The 19,305-nt window shown below is 36.2% G+C and overlaps 1 protein-coding gene across 7 annotated transcripts in view; it reads left to right on the forward strand.

Annotated features, from left to right (window-relative positions):
• Inpp5f (inositol polyphosphate-5-phosphatase F) overlaps positions 1-19,305 on the forward strand; it is an 87,059-nt gene that overhangs the window by 29,751 nt on the left and 38,003 nt on the right. For 6 of the 7 annotated variants that reach the window (XR_009227340.1, XM_046450281.2, XM_046450280.2 and 3 more), the window contains one exon: positions 17,371-17,507. Coding sequence is in view for 6 of the 7 variants with exons in the window: in XM_046450281.2 (XP_046306237.1) it covers positions 17,371-17,507 (137 nt within the window). In the remaining variant the exon portion in view is untranslated. Of the gene's footprint in view, positions 1-16,895; positions 16,990-17,370; positions 17,508-19,305 lie in introns of all 7 variants that reach the window. The other variant, XM_058581341.1, reaches the window with a different exon arrangement.

Below are 19,305 nucleotides of genomic sequence, written 5' to 3' on the forward strand. Positions count from 1 at the left end.
CCTGGTCACCTCAAGTGCTTCATAGGCCCACTCCCCTGAGGTGGGAGTAGCAGTCAGAGCAGGAGGGTTTGGACTTGACAGACAACCCCAAAGAAGTCTCCTATCAGCAGAGTACAAATATAAATTAATGACTGCCAAATTTGTGATGCAGTGAATGTCCCGGCATCTGTGGTCAACCTGTTTATATGTCCTTTTCCTCCTTGTTTCCTTGCTTTTCTTTTGTCCCAGAATAGAAGGTTGACAAGCAGTGAAAGTACCTGTGGGGGATGTTTTGGAAGAGGGAGGGGAGGGGAGTAGAGCGAACTACAGAAAGAAAATATAGAAAAGGAAAGAAAGGCATGGAAAATCTTTAAATTTCTAACCCAATCCTCAGATCTCACCCTTGCCCCCGACCTTGTCCCATCACTTAACAGGTTTGTTTCTGAAGAAAGGGAGCCAACAGGAAGCAAAAAATCTTTTCAGGGCCCTCTGTTGTTCTTTCTTTTCCTCTGCGGCCCTCTCTGTGTCATTCCGCCCCCAGCTTCTTGCCCTTGAGCCTTGAGTCTTTCTCTTCTTGTTTTCCCTGCCATTCTTATTTTCAAGGATCATCCCATCCTCTCCATGTGCCCTACTAACACTTTTGCTGAGAGTTAGACTGGCCAGAAGGAGCTGTGTTTCAGAACTGAGCAAATCACTTTGGGGGCATTTACCCATGGGAACATCTTATCTTTGTGGGGGGGGAGAGGAGAAAGGGAATAAAATGCCTGTGCTTAAACTCTCTTTCACTCCTGTTTCCCTCCTACTGATTCTCTACATATTAATGCACAAATTTTTGTTCTTGCCTAGGGTGATGGGAACATGAATTTATTTGAACAAATGTCATTGACAGTCTTAAAATGGCGTGGGTGAGCTATGCCACTGTTTCTGATTGTCAGCTCTGAGGAATGTAGCAGGCTCTCGTGACTTAGGAATGGTATTAGTTTGCTAGGGCTGCCAGAGCAGAGTGTCACAGACTGGGTGGCTTAAACAATAGATTTTTATTTTTTTAAATTTCAGAGGTCAGAAGTGGAGGAAATCAAGGTGTGAGCAGGGTTGGTTTCTTTAGAGTCCTCTCTCCTTGGCTTGCAGGTGGCTGTATTCTTCCAGTCTTCCTCTGTAACTGTGTCTAAATTTCCTCATATTATAATGAATCACACTCCCTGTATTGGATTAGAGTCCACCCTAATGATCTCATTTTAACATAATTACCCTTTTAAAACCTTAGCTCCAAATACAGCCACATTTTGTGGAACTGGGGATTAGAATTTCAACTTATAAATGTTGATGATTCAGACCATAATAGGAACCTAATATCTATTGAAATGTTTACTACAAAGTGTTTCAAAGAGAATACCCTCTGTTCTAATACTGCTGATTCCTGTTTCTTACCTTTATTTCATTCACAGTGTGATAGGCCATTTTCCAAATGTCATTAACCAGGCACCCACTGCAGAGGTGGATTAATCCTGAAAGATCCCATGATATCCTTGGGTCTGAGTGCTTCATCTAAACCCCAAGATGATATTTCCTTGACAATATTATTGTGAGGATTTAATGAAACACACTGAGTTCTTGGTCATAGAAAGCAGTGTATACTGATATGAACATTTTTCTTTTAAGATCCTAAGACATGTCAGATACTTGATTAGAGAACCACCTAAGTTCTATATATACAATTTTGAAAAAAATTTAAACTTAGACTATTTTTCTAATGTTAATACATGCTGAAACTGTTATGATAATGAGTCAGTAAAAATTGTGAAAAGTAATGCTTTTAGTAGTAAAAATATTAGTAGCATTAGTGGAAGCTAGATTTCATAATCTGTATACCCCTTTAAAAATATATATGTTGGAAGAATTTTTAAAGTAGTTTTCCTTGTGTTATCTCAACCATGGGCTGATAATTGCCCACTCATTTAAGCAAACTCTACCAAAATAATTGTTCTATTATTAACCATAGTACCAAGAAAATATTGTTTAGAACTCTTGACCTGTTTTTTAGGTTGTAAGGCTTTTTCAGACATTTGCTGGCCGGTGGGCTTTCAAGCCAGATTATCACATAGTCTCTCTCCAACAGCTTGAATGTGTCTGGCTTTGTTTTGGCAAGTTGGAATTTATTAATATGAGGAACAGAAAGTAGGAGGGATAAATGATGTACCAAATAAATAAAACTCCAAGAAAAACAATAATTTTTTATTTATGTTCAGGAATAAGTAAGAATGATAGTGAAATTTTTCCTCAGAGTTGTAATTACATGTTAGTTTTTTGTCTGTTCTCTTTCTGAAGGATAAGGTGTGAGAAGACAGGGCCTGGGCTTTCTGTCTGTTTTGCTCATTTGCTGTGTTCCTGTGTGCATTTTGAATATTTTTGAATATTCAAAAATATTCAGTAAGTACTTATCAATTTAAAAGATATGGAGTGCTTACTGTGTGTCAACACCTGCATTCAGTACAGAGGGCTGCTGGGTGAATAAAACTTGAGCTTCCAGGATTGTAGGCTTGAATGTGAGCAAAATCATTAATTACCTAATCACAGTTTTGTTAGTATAGACTTAAGCTTCTGAAGAAAAGTGTGGGTACTGTGGGCCTGTGTTGAAAGCCACTATGGACAGGAGCTATGTACACACCTTTAAGTCCTGAGTAAAGGGGTACTGAACAGTTATTGCACCCCACAATACATTGGACTTTTACCCTAGCTCGAATAGTGAGGTGTGGCTCCAAGAGTGGACTTCACCCGGTGGGGTTGAGTTACACCCATCTGTTCCTTGGTAATCCTACCCCTTTGCCCTTTTTGGGATAGAATGTCCCATGGAACCTCCCCTTGTGTGTCCCTTATATAAGAATAAAGAATCCTAGTGGCTCTCTTTCTTTCCATGGACCCCTAAGGTCACAGAGCTGTCCCTAGATTTTAAAAAGGTACTTCTATGTGTTTGCATGCTTTCTTTTACCGTTTTCTTAAGTTATTGGAATAATCAGAATTTGTGAACACAGCATAGGTTGCCAACTTGGATAGATGGTGATAGGCCTGACTGGTAAGGTTGGGGTGAAAGATATCCCTGAGTAAGTAATGGATGACTCGAGACTTGAAGAATTGAGTATGTGGGATATGGGCTGATGGACAGGGATGGTGGATGGTGGGAAGAGTGAAAGGCAAGGAAGTGAGGAGAGATGGTACATGGCCTTTTAAGTAGCTGTGTAAATGCCCACATCATTGATATGTTTTTATCACTTATTTTCTTTGTAATGCCCAGAGTATAGCCATATATCCACACAGACATCCATGAAAAAAATTGCTTTAGGCTGGAGATTTTAAATGGATCATCAAAGCTCTTCAAGTTAAAATGCATTTTGAAGACTGAGGAGACGATAAGCTCAATTAGGGTAATGTATTTGAATTTAAAAAGCCCAGAAACTCACTAGCAAAGATATAAATCCCATGATATATTCAGAAATAGTTTGAGGAGAAAATTGTCTTTATTAATTTGGTAATAGAGTCTCTTTGTTTAGTAATTAAGTGAATGACTCCTCATAATCACAGACAGAATTCACTGAAATAGATCTCATTCATTAAATAGTACTCACCATCTGCTCTTCCTCCACTTTTGAAGTGTTGAAGATGTCTCCCAATCATTAAGATGGTAAGATGCGTTATGCATATGATTTTAGAATTGATTTTAGTCTTCTTGTCTTTCTTGCTATGGCACTGATGACAAGAAATGTATGTTTTAGTGATGAGTGACTTAAGTGGTACTAGCATTATTTTAGTACTTGCCTATAAAGCCACTGGAAAACTCTTACTCCTCAAGGGCATCAGAAAGGAACAGAAATGCCAGGCCCCAGGCCCTGTGGACCAGGAAGGAAGTGGTTGGTATGAGAGGATTTACTTTCTTTGACATCTTCTCATCTATTTTTATTTATTTATTTATTTTTTGCACTTCCCTCTTGTTCACTTTACTCTTTCCTCAGGTCCTAGCCCAGGTGCTGAGTGCTCCATCCTTTTCTCTTTGCTCCTCTCAGCTTGTTCCATTTTTTTTTTTATGCATTAGAGTTTCTCACTTCTCTTGACTCTAATCTGAGCTCCAGTCTCCTTGGTACAGTTGGGTAGAAACAATGCTTGATCTAGTCATATGATGTGACTCAGAGTAATGAGGTTTCTCAGAGTGTTGTTTAACAAGCATGCTACTTATTTCTGTATTTGTCTCTCTCTCTCACACACTGGGGATTTAACCCTGGGGGCGGGGTGGGGGCTTTACCAATGAGCTATATCGGCTGGCCCTTTTATTTTTTAATTTTGAGACGGGGTTTCATTAAGTTGCATAATGTCTCACTAATTTGCTGGGCTCTTTCAGCCTCACCCTCTCTAAGTTGCTGGGGTTACAGGCATGTGCCACTGTTCCCTGCTAGGATTCTTGTATTTTTAGGCAGAGATACTTTAAAGGCAGGCCAACTTTCACCATAATATTGTAATTTCATTATTTTTTCTGGTCACAATTTGTTTATTCCTGAACTCCAGTTGTTTTCCGCAGGAATTTTTAATTAATTAATTTTTAAATTATTATTATTATTTTTTGGGGTGGTACTAGAGATTGAACCAAGGGGCACTCTACCACTGAGCTACATCCCCAACCTTTTTTATATTATTTTGAGAAAGGGTCTTACTACATTTCTGAGGTTGTCCTCAAAGTTGGGATCCTCCTGCTGCAGCCTCCTGAGTCTCTGGGTTTATAGTCATGAATCATTATGCCCAACTTCTCCAGTGTTTCCTGTGGCATCAATAGCAAAAATTTGGTTTTTTTACCTCAGAAAGAGTGGAAAATTTTTATGATAAGATGACTGTATGGGTCACTTATAAGGTTGCTTTTTATATTTATTCCTTCCTTTATATTACTGGATTTTAAAAATCTTAGTGAACATCTTAAAATAATCCCATTCAAATTATTATGAGGGCTAGCTGTGTTTAAGAGGATTCTTGGTAAATGTAATAACTTCTCAGCAGTGGCACAAATCCTTGTAGTAATCATCAAATTTTTCACTATTACACACACACAATTATATACATGTATATAATATATGCATATATATGTATATATGTACATGTATTTGTATGTATAATTGGTGCTTATTATCCGAGTAGTTATATTCTAAAAAGTCACCACAAATTCCAGATGTGGTGAGTATTGAACCATTGTTCCTATGAGAAACACAGGCTTACATTTTTGCCAGCTGCCAATCACATTTTGGTCAACCATTCAACATATGAACTTGTGTTATGTGTGTTTGTTTTTTTAGTGGGGGACTTGAACCCAGGATCTCAAGTTATGTGCTCTACCTCTGAGCTATGTCCATAACCCCTTATTTATTTATCTATTTGAAGATAGGGTCTTGTTAAGTTGCCCAGGCTGTGCTTGAACTTGTTTTTTTTTGTTTGTTTGTTTTGTTTTGTTTTTTTTGGTGCTGGGGATCGAACTCAAGCACTCTACCAACTGAGCTATATCCCCAGCCCCTGTGCTTGAACTTGTGATCCTCCTTGTTCAGCATCCGGAGTAGCTGAGGTCATAGGTGTGTGCCATCATATCCTGCTTTATGTCTGTTTTTATTTAAAGATATTTAATATTTATTATTGATTTGATGATGATTATTGAACTGATGACCAACAACCTAACTAATACCCAAATGAAGCTTATCCAACATACATTTTGTCTGTAAGGCACATCACAGTAGATAACATTGAGCACTATTTTTTGTTGTTGGTTTTTTTGGGGGGAGTACCAGGGATTGAACTTAGGGGCACTTAACCACTGAGCCACATCCCCAACCCTATTTTGTATTTTAGGGTCTCACTGAGTTGCTTAGTGCCTTGCCATTGCTAAGGCTGGCTTTGAACCTGCAATCCTCCTGCCTCAGCCTCCTGAGCCTCTGGGATTATAAGTGTGGCACTGTGCCCAGCTGAGCAATATGTTTTGATATTTTATTTTTATTTTGTATTTTTTTTGTACCAGGGATTAAACTAACTTGGGGACACTTAACCACTGAGCCATATCCACACCCCCACCTTTTTTTTTCAAAAGATCTTTTTTTAAAAATTTTAAAATTTGTTATTTTTTATTTATTTATTTTTATGTGGTGCCAAGGATTGAACCCAGGGCTTCGTATGTGCTAGGCAAGCGCTCTACCACTGAGCCACAACCCCAGCCTCCCCCTGTCCTTTTTTGTATTTTATTTACAGACAGGGTCTCACTGAGTTGCTTAGGGTCTCACTGAGTTGCTGAGACTGGCTTTGAACTTTTGATCCTCCTGCCTCCAACTCCTGAGCTGCTAGGATTACAGGTGTACTCCACCATGCCTGGCTTAATGTCATTTTAAGCAGTGCAAAATCAACAAAAAGCATTAAAATGCAGAATGTATGCCACTAAATTGACTGGAAAATGGGTACTTGTTTGCAGATTGGACACTCATTTGGAAGAGCATTGCCTTATTTGACTCATTTGGGAACATGTACATCAGGTGGCTCAAATTTTTCAGTATTCTGTGTGTATCCATGAATGTCTGCCAAAGCGTAGCTAGTATTTTTTTTTAATATTTATTTTTCAGTTTTTGGTGGACACAACATCTTTATTTTATTTTTTATGAGGTGCTGAGGATTGAACCCAGCACCCGCGCATGCCAGGCGAGCGTGCTATCGCTTGAGCCACATCTCCAGCCCCTGTAGCTAGTATTGATTTGGGGATTGCAAATAAATTTTGTCAAGTAGAGAAATTCACAAGTAAGAATCTGTGAATAATAAGGGTCAATTGTATGTGTACATAACCTGATTTTAATTAATCTTGCCCAGTAAGGGTTATTGAGGGCAAAACATTGCTTAACTGACTTGGTTATCAGGTTTGTCACTGGCTGGGAACTTGAGTCCATTTGCCTAGGAATCAGTCATCTCCAACCTAGAAGCATTCTTATGCCCCTTTTCAAAGCACAAGATTATCTTCATGGTGATGAACTTGAGTCATGAATAAAAATTGATTATTTTTACTATGCTGGCATTTAATATTGAGGGACAGTATGAACTGATGACCAACAACCTAACTAATACCCAAATGAAGCTTATCCAACATACATTTTGTCTGTAAGGCACATCACAGTAGATAACATTGAGCACTATTTTTTGTTGTTGGTTTTTTTGGGGGGAGTACCAGGGATTGAACTTAGGGGCACTTAACCACTGAGCCACATCCCCAACCCTATTTTGTATTTTAGGGTCTCACTGAGTTGCTTAGTGCCTTGCCATTGCTAAGGCTGGCTTTGAACCTGCAATCCTCCTGCCTCAGCCTCCTGAGTAGCTGGGATTATAGGCATAAATAAATATTTAAATTTTTAAATAAATATTTAAATAAATATTTAAGAAAACATCTTAGCACTTCAGGGGGGATAAGGTATAGTTTTCAGGGAAATGTACTTTTATATAGAAAATTATTTTGCCCAATGATACTTTATAAGTTAGACTTTTCTAGTTTTTAAATACTTTTTTGTGTTTTTTTTCAGTATTGGGGATTGAACCCAGCAATGCTTTACCAATGAGCTACATCCTCAGTGCTTTTTATTTTGAGTCATGGTCTCCTTAAATTGCTTAGGCTGGCCTCTAACTTATGATCCTTCTGCTTCAGCTTCCTGAGTAGCTAGGATCAGAAGCTCAATGCCACTGTGCTTGGCGCCTTTCTCTCTCTCTCTCTCTCTTTTAACTTGGGGGCTATTTTGTTCTACATATAGGCTACTATAATGATTATGATATCTAAAGATACATTTCAGTTATTTCCATTAAAACATAAATCCTACAGTCTTGTAATTCAGAAGGTAGAAAACTTTATAAACCATTTTGTCAATAATGAAGAAACTCTAGCTTTGAAGCCATATGCTGAGTTAGAAACTGTGTGTGTGTGTGTGGGGGGGTAGTTGGGATTGATCTAGCCCTTCTTTATTTTGAGACAGTGTCTAATTAAGTTGCCCAGGCTGGCCTGGAACTTGTAATCCTCCTGCCTCAGCCTCCTGAGTAGCTGGGATTATAGGCATGCATGACCATATCCAGCTGTGCATTTTTTAATTTGAAGACGGAAAAAATTTATCTTTGCAAAATTGTCTCCCCTTTCCCTATGTTTGAGGGTTGACTACGGGTCTTTCTAGGGTGACTGGCTATTTTTGGAATCAGATTTTACAGACCAATGAATGTATTTGTAATTTATATTGTCATCCCAGCTAATCTGGATTATTAGCTATTATTAACAGCTTTTACTCGTGGAATATTTTTCTGAGTCCTTTATATGTATTATTTTAGCCCTACAATAAAACTCAGGAAGAGGGTTTCATTGTTAGTTTCATTTATAGATGAAGAAACTGAGGGACAGAGAATAATTTGTTTAGTTTCTCAGAATTAAGAGGGAAGACCAGGCTTCTAACTCAGCAAATGGCTTCAAAGCCAGAGTTTCGTATTTAATTTTATGGCATATCCTTTTTAGGGATTTAACTTCAGTTCTAAACTTCACAGGTTAAACTGAATATCCTTGTAATTGCACTCTTTGTTATTTTTGAAATTAAAAATGTCTCGTCTTAGATCTCTCCCCATGAATCATCAGTCTTCTATAAACCCATACTTACATTGTTCTGTTGCTTAGTTGGCTTTCCTATCAAGAAATATTGAATGGCTACAATGTGTGGAAGACGAACAAATCTATTAGCTTTAGTCACTGAAAGCAAGTGATGTGCTTTTACTAACCAGGTACCTGACATTGAAAAAAAAAAAGTAGCATGGTGTTGTGGTACTATTACTTGTTATTCCACATAATTGATGTATGGTGTTTCTTGAAATATACTCAGGAATAATATGGTGCTCTATTTCCACTAGGAAAAAAAGGTATTTCTTATAGTTTAAAAAATATAAATGAATTTAAATATAAAACAAAAAATATTGTATTAAATATACTATGAATTCATATATTTAGTAGAAATTTAAGTTCATGCATATTTGCAGAAAATCTACTTTACAGACTCATGCTTATATTCATTAAAATGTAAAATGAAGTAAGTTTTATGTGCATTTAGGACTGAATTTAAGTTCCTACCAAAGATTTGTTTAAAAAAAAAAAAAAGAACAAATTATGTCAAATTGGAACATAATTTGTTTTGGAATAAGCTATTAAGATACCCCATTTTTAGATTCTCTTAGAATGTATAGCTTGTTAATATAATACTATATAGTTATGTCTTAGTCTCTTTGGGCTGCTATAACAGTTTTCCATGTATCAGTTGACTTATAAACAGTATTTATTTCTTACACTTCTGGAGACTGGGAAGTCCAAGGTTAAAATACCAGGAGACTTGATATCTGATGAAAGTTTACTTTCTAATTCATAGATGATCTCTTCTCATGAGACTTTGCATGGCAGCAGAAACAAAGGATCTCTTCTGGTTCTCTTTATGTTTTTAATTTTTTTTTCTGGTTTTCTTTTATTAAGATACTAATTCTTTACTGTGAGGCTCAAGCCCTCATAACTTAATCATCTACCAAAGTTCCTACATCCTAATGCAATCATATTAGGGGTTAGAATTTCAGTACATGAATTTAGGGGTGACAAACATATAGCCTACAGTATTCCACCCTGGCCAGCCAACCCTATTCATGTTCTTTTCACATGCAAAATACATTCATTGCATCCTGGCAGCCCTCAAATCTTATCTTGTTCCAACATCAGTTGTAAACCCTAAAATCCAAAGTCTCATCCAAACATCATCTAAATCAGGTATGAGTGAGACTCAAGATATGATTCATCCTGAGGCAAATTGTTCTTCAGCTGCAAACCTGTGAAGCCAAACAAGTTACATGCTTCCTAAATTCACTAATGGGGATAGGCATAGGATAGGCAGTTTCATTCCAGAAAAGAGAAAAAAGAAAGAGGTAATGGAGCCAGTCCAAACTATAAGGCAAACTCCTTGAGATCTTAAGGCTTGAGAATAACCCTCTTGGGTTAGTTTTGTACCCTAAACATATTAAAGTAGAAGATCCCACCTTCCAAATCTACTTAGATAAAAGTCTTGCCTTCAAAATTCTACTCAAGAAGGGTTGCAATCCTAGGGCTCTGCAGAGTGGGCTTATTTGTGGCTTTGGGTAGAGACTGTCTAGCCTGTTAAAAGTCAGTCAGTAGTCCTCTCTTTTGGAACCAAGGATACAACCCTGATGATCTTCAAATCACCTACAGGGTTATTCTTCCCTTATTTTGAATAATAGTGCACATTCTTATCAAATAGCTCTATGGTTGTCTTGTAAAAATCTAAAAGATCTGACAGTCCTCCTTTCAACTCCTTCCTTGAAGCTTAAACTGGCAATTTTCTTGCTGTCTTGGCTAATTAAATCTGTGGTTCACACCCATGCTGATTTCCATTAATATTTTCTCCTTAATGCCTTTCTCTTTTTTGTCAATATGGATAGGCTGAAATTTTTTTTCAAATCTTTAGTTTTGCTGCTTCTTTTTTGCTTAATAATTCTGTATTTAAGTCATATCTGTCTTCTTGAATTTTACTCTGATCAGTCAGGAGGAACAAAGCCATTACATTTTACTTAGAAATAACTTTAGTTGCTAGGTGTGGTGGTGTATGCCTGTAACCCCAGTGATTGGGAGGCTAAGGCAGGAGGGTCACAAGTTTGAGACCAGCCAGAGCAACTTAGTGATACCCTATCTCAAAATAAAAAGGACTGGGGATATAGTGGTAAAGCATCCTTGGATTCAATCCCCAGTACTGTCAAAAAACAACAAAAACAAACCCCAGAAAAACAAAGGTTTGGCTAAATATTCAGTTTTCGTGTGTGTGTGTGTGTGTGTGTGTGTGTGTGTTGGGGGAGGGTTGGTTGGGGCTTTAACTCAGGGGTGCTTTACCACTGAGCTATAACCTCAGCCCTTTTAAAAATTTATTTATTTTTATTTTGAGACAGAGCCTCAATAAGTTGCTTAAGGTCTCTCTAAGTTGCTGAGGCTGGTCTCAAACTTGTGATCTTCTTGTCTTAGCCTCCTAAGGGTTATGGGCATGTACCACTGTGCCTGGGTTCTTCACACATTTTAAAAAATGAGGTCAAGAAACACAATCAGAAGTCTTCTCCATCTTTCTTGGAACTTTTTGGTTGTGCTTTGCAGATTGATTGAACCTAGGGCCTCCCACATACTTGGCAAGTGCTCCACTACAGATCTACATCCATAGCCCAGAGGTGTAGCTTAGCAACAGACTAGAATTTATGATGCGATAAATGCCAAGAGTTTTCCAGAACCATCTAATTCTGGAAAACTAATTGGTTGGACATTGCCACAGTTTCAAGGACTTTGAACCCCAATGGGAAAATATAAAGAAAACTATCCTTGGGTGCCTTATAGTAAAATGGATGAAAATTAAAAGCAAATAGAACTCAAAGAAGCCAAAGATAAAATACACATTAAAGATGTGTATTAGGCCTTGAGAGAAACAATGGAAACCAAGAAGAGAATAGAATAACATCTTCAAGGTGCCTGTTTACAATTTTCTATCTTCAAAAATTAAAATAAAGACATTTTGAACCAGACAACTTCTGAGAGAATTTGTTATTGCTGGTCTCTGAACTTAAAAAAAAAAAAAAATTACCAGAGTTCTTCAGGCAAAAGGAAAATGATACCCAGTGGGAGTGTGGGGATGTAGGAAGGAATGAAGATTAATGGAAAGGAGAAATAAGTGGGTAAATGTAAATGAATTTGGCTCCATACTGTGTTTAATTTCATGTAGAATTAAAATACACAACAATAGAGTTAAAAGAGGTTGGTACTCTTAAGGTCCTTTCACTGTTTAGGAACTGTACAAATACTAATTTACATTAGATTTGTGTAAGGTGGGGTTCATCCCCTACAGTATAACTACTAGCAGAATAATAAAAGATTATAAAAAGCTAACAAAGTGGAGAAATGGGATAATTATATTTAAAAACTTAAAAGAAGTCAAGAAAAATTATGTACGGAATAGGTGGGAAAAATAGTAAGATGAAAGAATGATTCTTAAACATATTGGTAATGACATTACATATAAAACACAAAGATTTTCACATGGGAAGAACAAAATCCATCTACATGCTGCTTTCAAGACAAACACTTTATATGGTATGTAAGTACAGAAAAGTTGAAAGTAAAAGAACTTCAAAAGACCTGTGCAAACATTAACCTAGTGAAAACTGATGCAGTGTTGCAAATATCAAAATAGACTGTAAGGCAAAAAATATATATATATATATATATATATATATATATATATATATATAGAGAGAGAGAGAGAGAGAGAGAGAGAGACTTTTCAGAAATAATAATGTTCAAGTCATTAGAAATTTTATAGCTGGGTTGGGGATTTAGCTCATGTTGGAGGGGTAGAGTACATGCATGAGGCTCTGGATTTGATCCTTAGCACTGAAAAAAAAAAAGAAAAAATTATATATACTGAAGCATAACCTCAAAATATATAGAGAACAGTGAGTCATTTGGCTTACATTTTTTAGTTTAGATATCAGTTTGAAACGATAGGGAAACATGCAAGTGTTCTTACTGGCAACTTAACAAAAGAAGGAAAGGTGAGCAGAATATAATATCTCTTTTTCTTACCAGCACTTGGTGCAAATGTAGAGAGACTTCTGTGGCTCTTTAAGGCATAAACAACAGAAGCCCTTAAACAAATTAAATCTTATTTGAGTATTCATTATCTTATTAAATAAATAAATAAATCTTATTTGAGTATTTTTTGAGTATTGGAGTAGCTAATATCTACCTTTGTCTTTGGGTAGTCTTTATTAGCATGTCCTTATAGTTATAAATTCTCTTGTGCTGGCTCTCATAATCACACAGCTATATGAATGCTGAGGAAGTTGAGTACTCAGTTTTGATGGTCTAGGAGATATAACTTGCTGGCCTCAGGAATCCAGCCTGTAGTATTGGGCCACACCAAGGAGGTAAACGTGAGAATCATTAGCAAACACACCTTCTCTTCTTATTTTTACCTTTGTTTATAATGTAAAAGTTTGTAGACAGCTAAATTAGAAAGTGTTCAAAAGGCAGTGAAAATAGAACCTATATAATAATAAGTTATGGTTACAAGTAATTTTTAACTCTCAAGGACTTATGCCAAGAATGGTAACCATTTACTCTTCTGCTTATACGAGAGAATTAATATAGTGGTGTTTGGACTCAAGAATTTCATAGAGTTGGTAATAGTGGCCAAAGGGACGTTAGTTTTATCTAAAACTTTAAAAATTGGAATATATTTATATATTCCTTATATTATTAACATTTAATAAAAATGATTGCTGAGATGCCTTGTTGAATAAATGCATATCTTTTCTATATGACAATAGGATGGATAACCTTTTTTTTCCTAAGTAAGGATGGATAACCTTATCTAGAAATATGTAAATGCAATACTTCCTAGGGGTGAGGTCATGAGTAGGGAGATATGATGGGTTAATTTTATGTGTCAACTTGACTAGGAAGGGATTCGCAGATAGCTATTAAAACAGTATTTCTGTTCAATCCCCAGCACCATCAAAAAAAAAAAATAAAATAAAAAAATAAAACAGTATTTCTGGTGTTTGTCTGACAGTGTTTCCAGAAGAGCCTGGCATTTGAATTGGTAGATTGAATAAAACTCTGCCCTCACCAATGTAGGTAGGCATCATCCAATCCATTGAGGGCTGGAATAGAACAAAAAGATGGGAAAAGAGTGAATTCTTTTTCTTTGAGACAGAACATCCATCTATTCCTGTCCATCGGAGCTCCTGGTTCTCAGGCCTTTCATCTTAAACTATCCTGGTTCTTCAGTCTTTGGAATTGGACTTGGGACTTATATGTTGGCTTCTCTGGACTTAGACTGAGTTATACCATAAATTTTAGTGGTTTTCCAGTTTGCAGATGACACATCGAAGGACTTCTTTGCTCCTGTAATCTCTTGAGCAATTCCTGTGATGTATCTCCTCTTAGGTATATCTACAAGTATTCTGCTGGTTTGTTTCTTTGGGAACCTGACTAGAACAGAAGACATTTTTGTCTCCCCAAATTGAATGAAAATTTTTGTCCTAAGTATCTTCATCCCCTTTTAATTGTATAGGGCAATTATTATTATAATTTATTGTAAAGCTCAATACTGAGCTTTATTCAGCCTCTTCTAGGGCTATTGTTTTAGCTTGCTCTATTGGTCATGTTTTTCAAGATACCTGGTTCCTAATCGGTTTTCTTATCTTGCTAGGGAGGTTAGACTTTCTTGTCTTTCTTTTCCTGGAGAACAGTGTTATAAAATTGACTCCTTCCCATTTTATAGGTTAAAACCTTGAAAAAAACATCTTTATGCCATCAGATCTTTTTAGATTAAATTACCTTTTGATTCTTTGTAAAATGTGTATCCCAATCTCAACATTGAAACTTTAGCAGAACCAAGTTTCTTTTCCAGGTGGATAATGTAAATTGATACATTAGCTTTGATGCTTTTTAAATTTTTTTATCATAATATTGTGCCTGATGTATACTGGGGTTGCTAAACAGTAGTGGTGCTATACTTTCACATTTGTCTTATTTTAAAACGCAAAATCTAAAAACCATATTTGGATCATTTAACCATGTAACTTAACAGACACATTTCTGCTGGATCTCTCAGGCTTTCAGGGAAGTAGTGGTGTTTTATTCAACCTAAAGCAAAATAATTACCAGACTAGAGACTACTATTGTTTTCCATGAGGCTTTATGCTTGTTTTATTTTTCTAAAGTGAATTAATTTGCCTGAAAACAACTCAATGTTCAATGCATTATTTCCCTTTTCATTCCATTAGGATAATTTTGATTATTGCTTCAAACAGCACTCCAGATAGCTACATATTTTCACTAATATTGATACATTTCAAGAATTAAAAGGGGGTTGGGGTTGTGGCTCAGTGATAGAGTGCTTGCCCTAGTGCTTGCCTAGTGAGACACTGGGTTTGATCCTCAGCAACACATGAAAACGAACGTAGAGCGCTGGCCTAGCACGTGTGAAGCACTGCGTTCAATCCTGAGCACTACATAAAAATAAATAAATAAAACAAAGAGTAATGTGTCAATCTACAATTAAAAAATATTTTTCAAAAAATGAATAAAATGAAGGCATTGTGTTCAGCTACAACTGGAAAAAAAATAGGAAGTTACATATGTACAAGATTTTCCCCAAGTAGCATTATTTATAATGGAAAAAAAATTGAAGTGACCTAAAATTCTACAAGTTGAAAAAAAGGCTAAATAAATTATGGTAATTTTGTACAATAAAATATTATGTACTATATTTTTAAAAAACTGAATGAAGACTCTTTCTAAGTACTGTGATGAAAAGATGTTCAAGACATTAGGTACGGATTTGTGGTATCCTTTTTATGCAGAAAATGGGGATTTTATACATAGTAATCATTTGTTTATTAATACATAAACTCTGTTACTATTAGTGAAGCTTTCCAGAGTTTCTTTAATGCTTGCTTAGCATGCACAAGGCACTGAGTTCAATTACCAGCACTGCCAAAAAACCAAAACCAAAACAAAACAAAAATCAACCAAATAAAAAATGATAAAAAGTATAGCATAGTATGTACATAAACTAGTAACATAGTCATTTATCAAACATATCAAGTATTATGTACTGTTCATAACTGTATTTTTTTCTGTTACTGGGGACTGAACCAGAGGTGTTTTACCACTGAGCTATATCCTTAGCCCTTAAACATTTTTTTTTTTAATTTTAAGACAAGATTTTACTAAATTGCCCAGGCCATCCTTGAACATACATTTCCCCTACTTCAGCTCTCAAATAGCTGGAATAATAGGTACCACCACACCTAGCTGTATATATACTATATTTTTATATGTCTAGCAGCATACTAGGTTTGTTTACACCAGCATCACTACAAACATGTGACTACATGCTGCACTATAACATTATGACATGACTAGGTGATAAGAATTTTTCAGCTCCATTATAATCTTATGGGACCATTGTCATGGACTGACTCATTATGTGGAAGCTGACTGTATAGCCATTTTAAAGCTAGCTCTTTTTATCACTGTGACCAAAAGACATGACAAGAACCATAGAGGAGGATTCAGAGGTTCAGTCCATGGTTGGCTGACTCCATAGCTCTGGACCCAAGATGAGGTAGAACATCATGGCAGAAGGGCATGATGGAGGAAAACAGCTCAGAACATGGCAACCAGGAAGCAGAATAGCTCTTCTCACCAGAGACAAAATATAAACCCTAAAGTCTCACCCCCAGTGACCTACTTCCTCCAGCCACATCCTACTTTCCTACAGTTACCGCCTAGTTAATCCATATCAGTGGATTAATCTATTGGTTAGGCTACAGCTCTCATCTAGTCATTTCATCTTTGAAAATTCTTACATTGTCTCACACATGAGCTTTTGAGAGATACCTCATGTATAAACCAAATAGTCACATTATATGTAAATAATATATCCAGTTTATCCACTTACTAATGCATCCAGGAATGATTCCTGATCAATTCATAGAACACTTTGACATTCAATGAAAGTACTGCAAAAAACATTTATTGGCATTCAGCTGTTTATTATGAATCATAAACTTTATTATGTGTTTGGTTTATTATGCATTAAGTGCTTGGTAACTTTGATCTATGTCTGATTAATTTCCCAGCTCATGGTAGATCCTCAGTTAATGTTTAATGATAACAGATAGTGAAATGGCCTATTTATAGCTGCATAGTACTTGATTGTATGGATGTGCCATAGTTTATTCAACCACTCTCTTGTGTCTGGGCACTTAGGTTGTTCCTATACTGTATTTTGCAATTACAGACTGCTGCAATGAATAGGCTGGAGAGTGTATACTTTTGTTGTTGAGGTGTATCTTCAGGGTAAATTCCCAAGAGTGGGATTGCTGGGTTAAAAGGTAAGTGTGCATATTGTGTTATTAGGTATTGCTAAATTTCCCTTCAGAAGAGTTGTGTCTGTTGGTATTCCCATCGGCACTGTTGTATGAGAGAGAGTATTGGTTTCCCTATAGCCTTACCAGCAAACGTGTTGTCATAACATTTAATTATCCCTGATCCAATGAGTGAGAATGGCATCACATGTTGTTCTAATTTACATTTTTCTTTGTGTGAGATTGAATCTCTTCATGTTTAAGGGCCATTTTTGTATCTTTGTTGTGTTTTACTTTAAAAAGTTGTATCTGATACATTTTTTGTTATCATTAGGTCATTCACCTTCAATTTGCCAGGACGGTAATACTCTATAAATAGCAGACATTAATACAACTTTTCTCTTTCAGATCTCCCATGGTGGCTTATTCTAATTCGGCAGAAAGCATTGGTGGGCAAACTCCCAGGAGACCATGAAGTCTGTAAAGTTACCAAAATTGCTGTGATATCACTTTCAGAAATGGAACCTCAGGATCTGGAGCTAGAGGTAAGGTGAAATCAAGGGAGATTCTATGGGAACCTGATGAAATGTAATAGCAAATATAAGGATCTGATTCAATAGACAAGGAACATACATTTTAAGAGCTGGATAATATCTTTAAAATAGTTTAATCCTGTGTTTTTCAAAGTTCATTTTTAGTATTAGAACCCTTGCTTCAGAAACTTTAAAATCCAGTATGTAAGACACATGCAAGCTGAGCCCCTTTAGTTGAGGTGGTGTTGGGGTTGAGGATCATTGGGGTCTTGCTCACTTGACTTCTCTGAAAAGCTACCTTTCACTTCTAGGGAGCCCTGGTGCTTTGCACAATTCAGTTTGAAAACTCCTGATATAGTGGGAGAGGAGTCAAGAATGGGAGATTTAACTTTTACTCGGTCTTCTTTCATATATATGTGTGTGTGTGTGTGTGTGTGTGTATGTGTGGGTATGTATATAGTATGTATACATAAGTATGTATATATATGTACATATATGTATGTATATATATGTACGTATATGTATGTATATATATGTACGTATATGTATGTATATATATGTACGTATATGTATGTATATATATGTACGTATATGTATGTATATATATGTACGTATATGTATGTATATATATGTACGTATATGTATGTATATATATGTACGTATATGTATGTATATATATGTACGTATATGTATGTATATATATGTACGTATATGTATATATATTTTTTGTGTAAAAAATTTCTAAGCATTTGTTACTCTTATAGTTTTAAAAGGAAGTTTTTTAAAAGAAGGAAAACCACTGCTGTAGTATAGTCTTGTATAGTCTTTTCATTTTCCAGGGGAGAAACCAAGCCCACAAGTAGAGTGACTTAAGGCCAAAATAATAATATTGCATAGGACAAGTGGTTTTTCACCACAAGGTGCTGCCTCCAATAGCATTTATAGATGTCTGCTATTGGTATGGGGATTTGACATGTAAAAATTGTCATCACTTGGACATATTTTATTCACTGTGTGATGTGCTGGGCAAGCTTTGTGTGTTACTTGGATTATAATATCAGTCCTAGAAACACCCTGTATGGTAGGCATTGTTGCACATAATGAAAGGAAGCTTGGCAAAGGTTAAGTCATACACCTGGCACGTGGTGGGGTCTGGTTCTATATCCCTCTGCTGAGCTGCCTTCAAGTTACCTGAACAGAAGGCAACAGACAATAAAGCCCTTTAGAACTTAGGCTTGAATATTAAGCCTGGAGTCTCTGGCAGTCAGATTTAGAGGAGGGAACTGCTCACCTAGAGTCTTGTTCATTGTCCAGGTCATTAGTTTGCATATTTGGCACTCCCAGCCCTGGAGTACACCTCATCTAGAGAGGATTTGGACCCTTTTTGGACTTTTCAGGGAGGTTTTCAGATTCCTCATGGCCACCAATCTGTAACATTTTTGAGACTAATATCTGTCTGATATAAATGGGGTAAAGAAGAATGTTGGGAAATAATATTTACATAGAATTTTTAAACACAAAAGTGTGAATATTATCAAAGTTGTATGGATTTCTATATCCATACTTTTCTTGATAGTCTAAAGGAAAGAGATTATCTTCACATAAAAATGAAAATTGGGGTGCTGGGGCTATGGCTCATAGAGCGCTTGCCTAGCACATGTGAGGCATTGGGTTCGATCCTCAGCACCACATATAAATAAATAAAAAACAAAGATACATTAACAACTAAAAAATATTAAAAAAAAAAAAAGGAAATGGGTTTTCCCCCATGTGGCAATTGAGTATTTTAACAGCTGTCAGGGGGGCTGGG

Source organism: Marmota monax, unplaced genomic scaffold, assembly GCF_021218885.2.
Source record: "Marmota monax isolate L192 unplaced genomic scaffold, Marmota_monax_Labrador192_F-V1.1 WCK01_AAM20220418_F8-fsc00004, whole genome shotgun sequence".
In the NCBI taxonomy this organism is placed as follows: Eukaryota; Metazoa; Chordata; class Mammalia; order Rodentia; family Sciuridae; genus Marmota; species Marmota monax.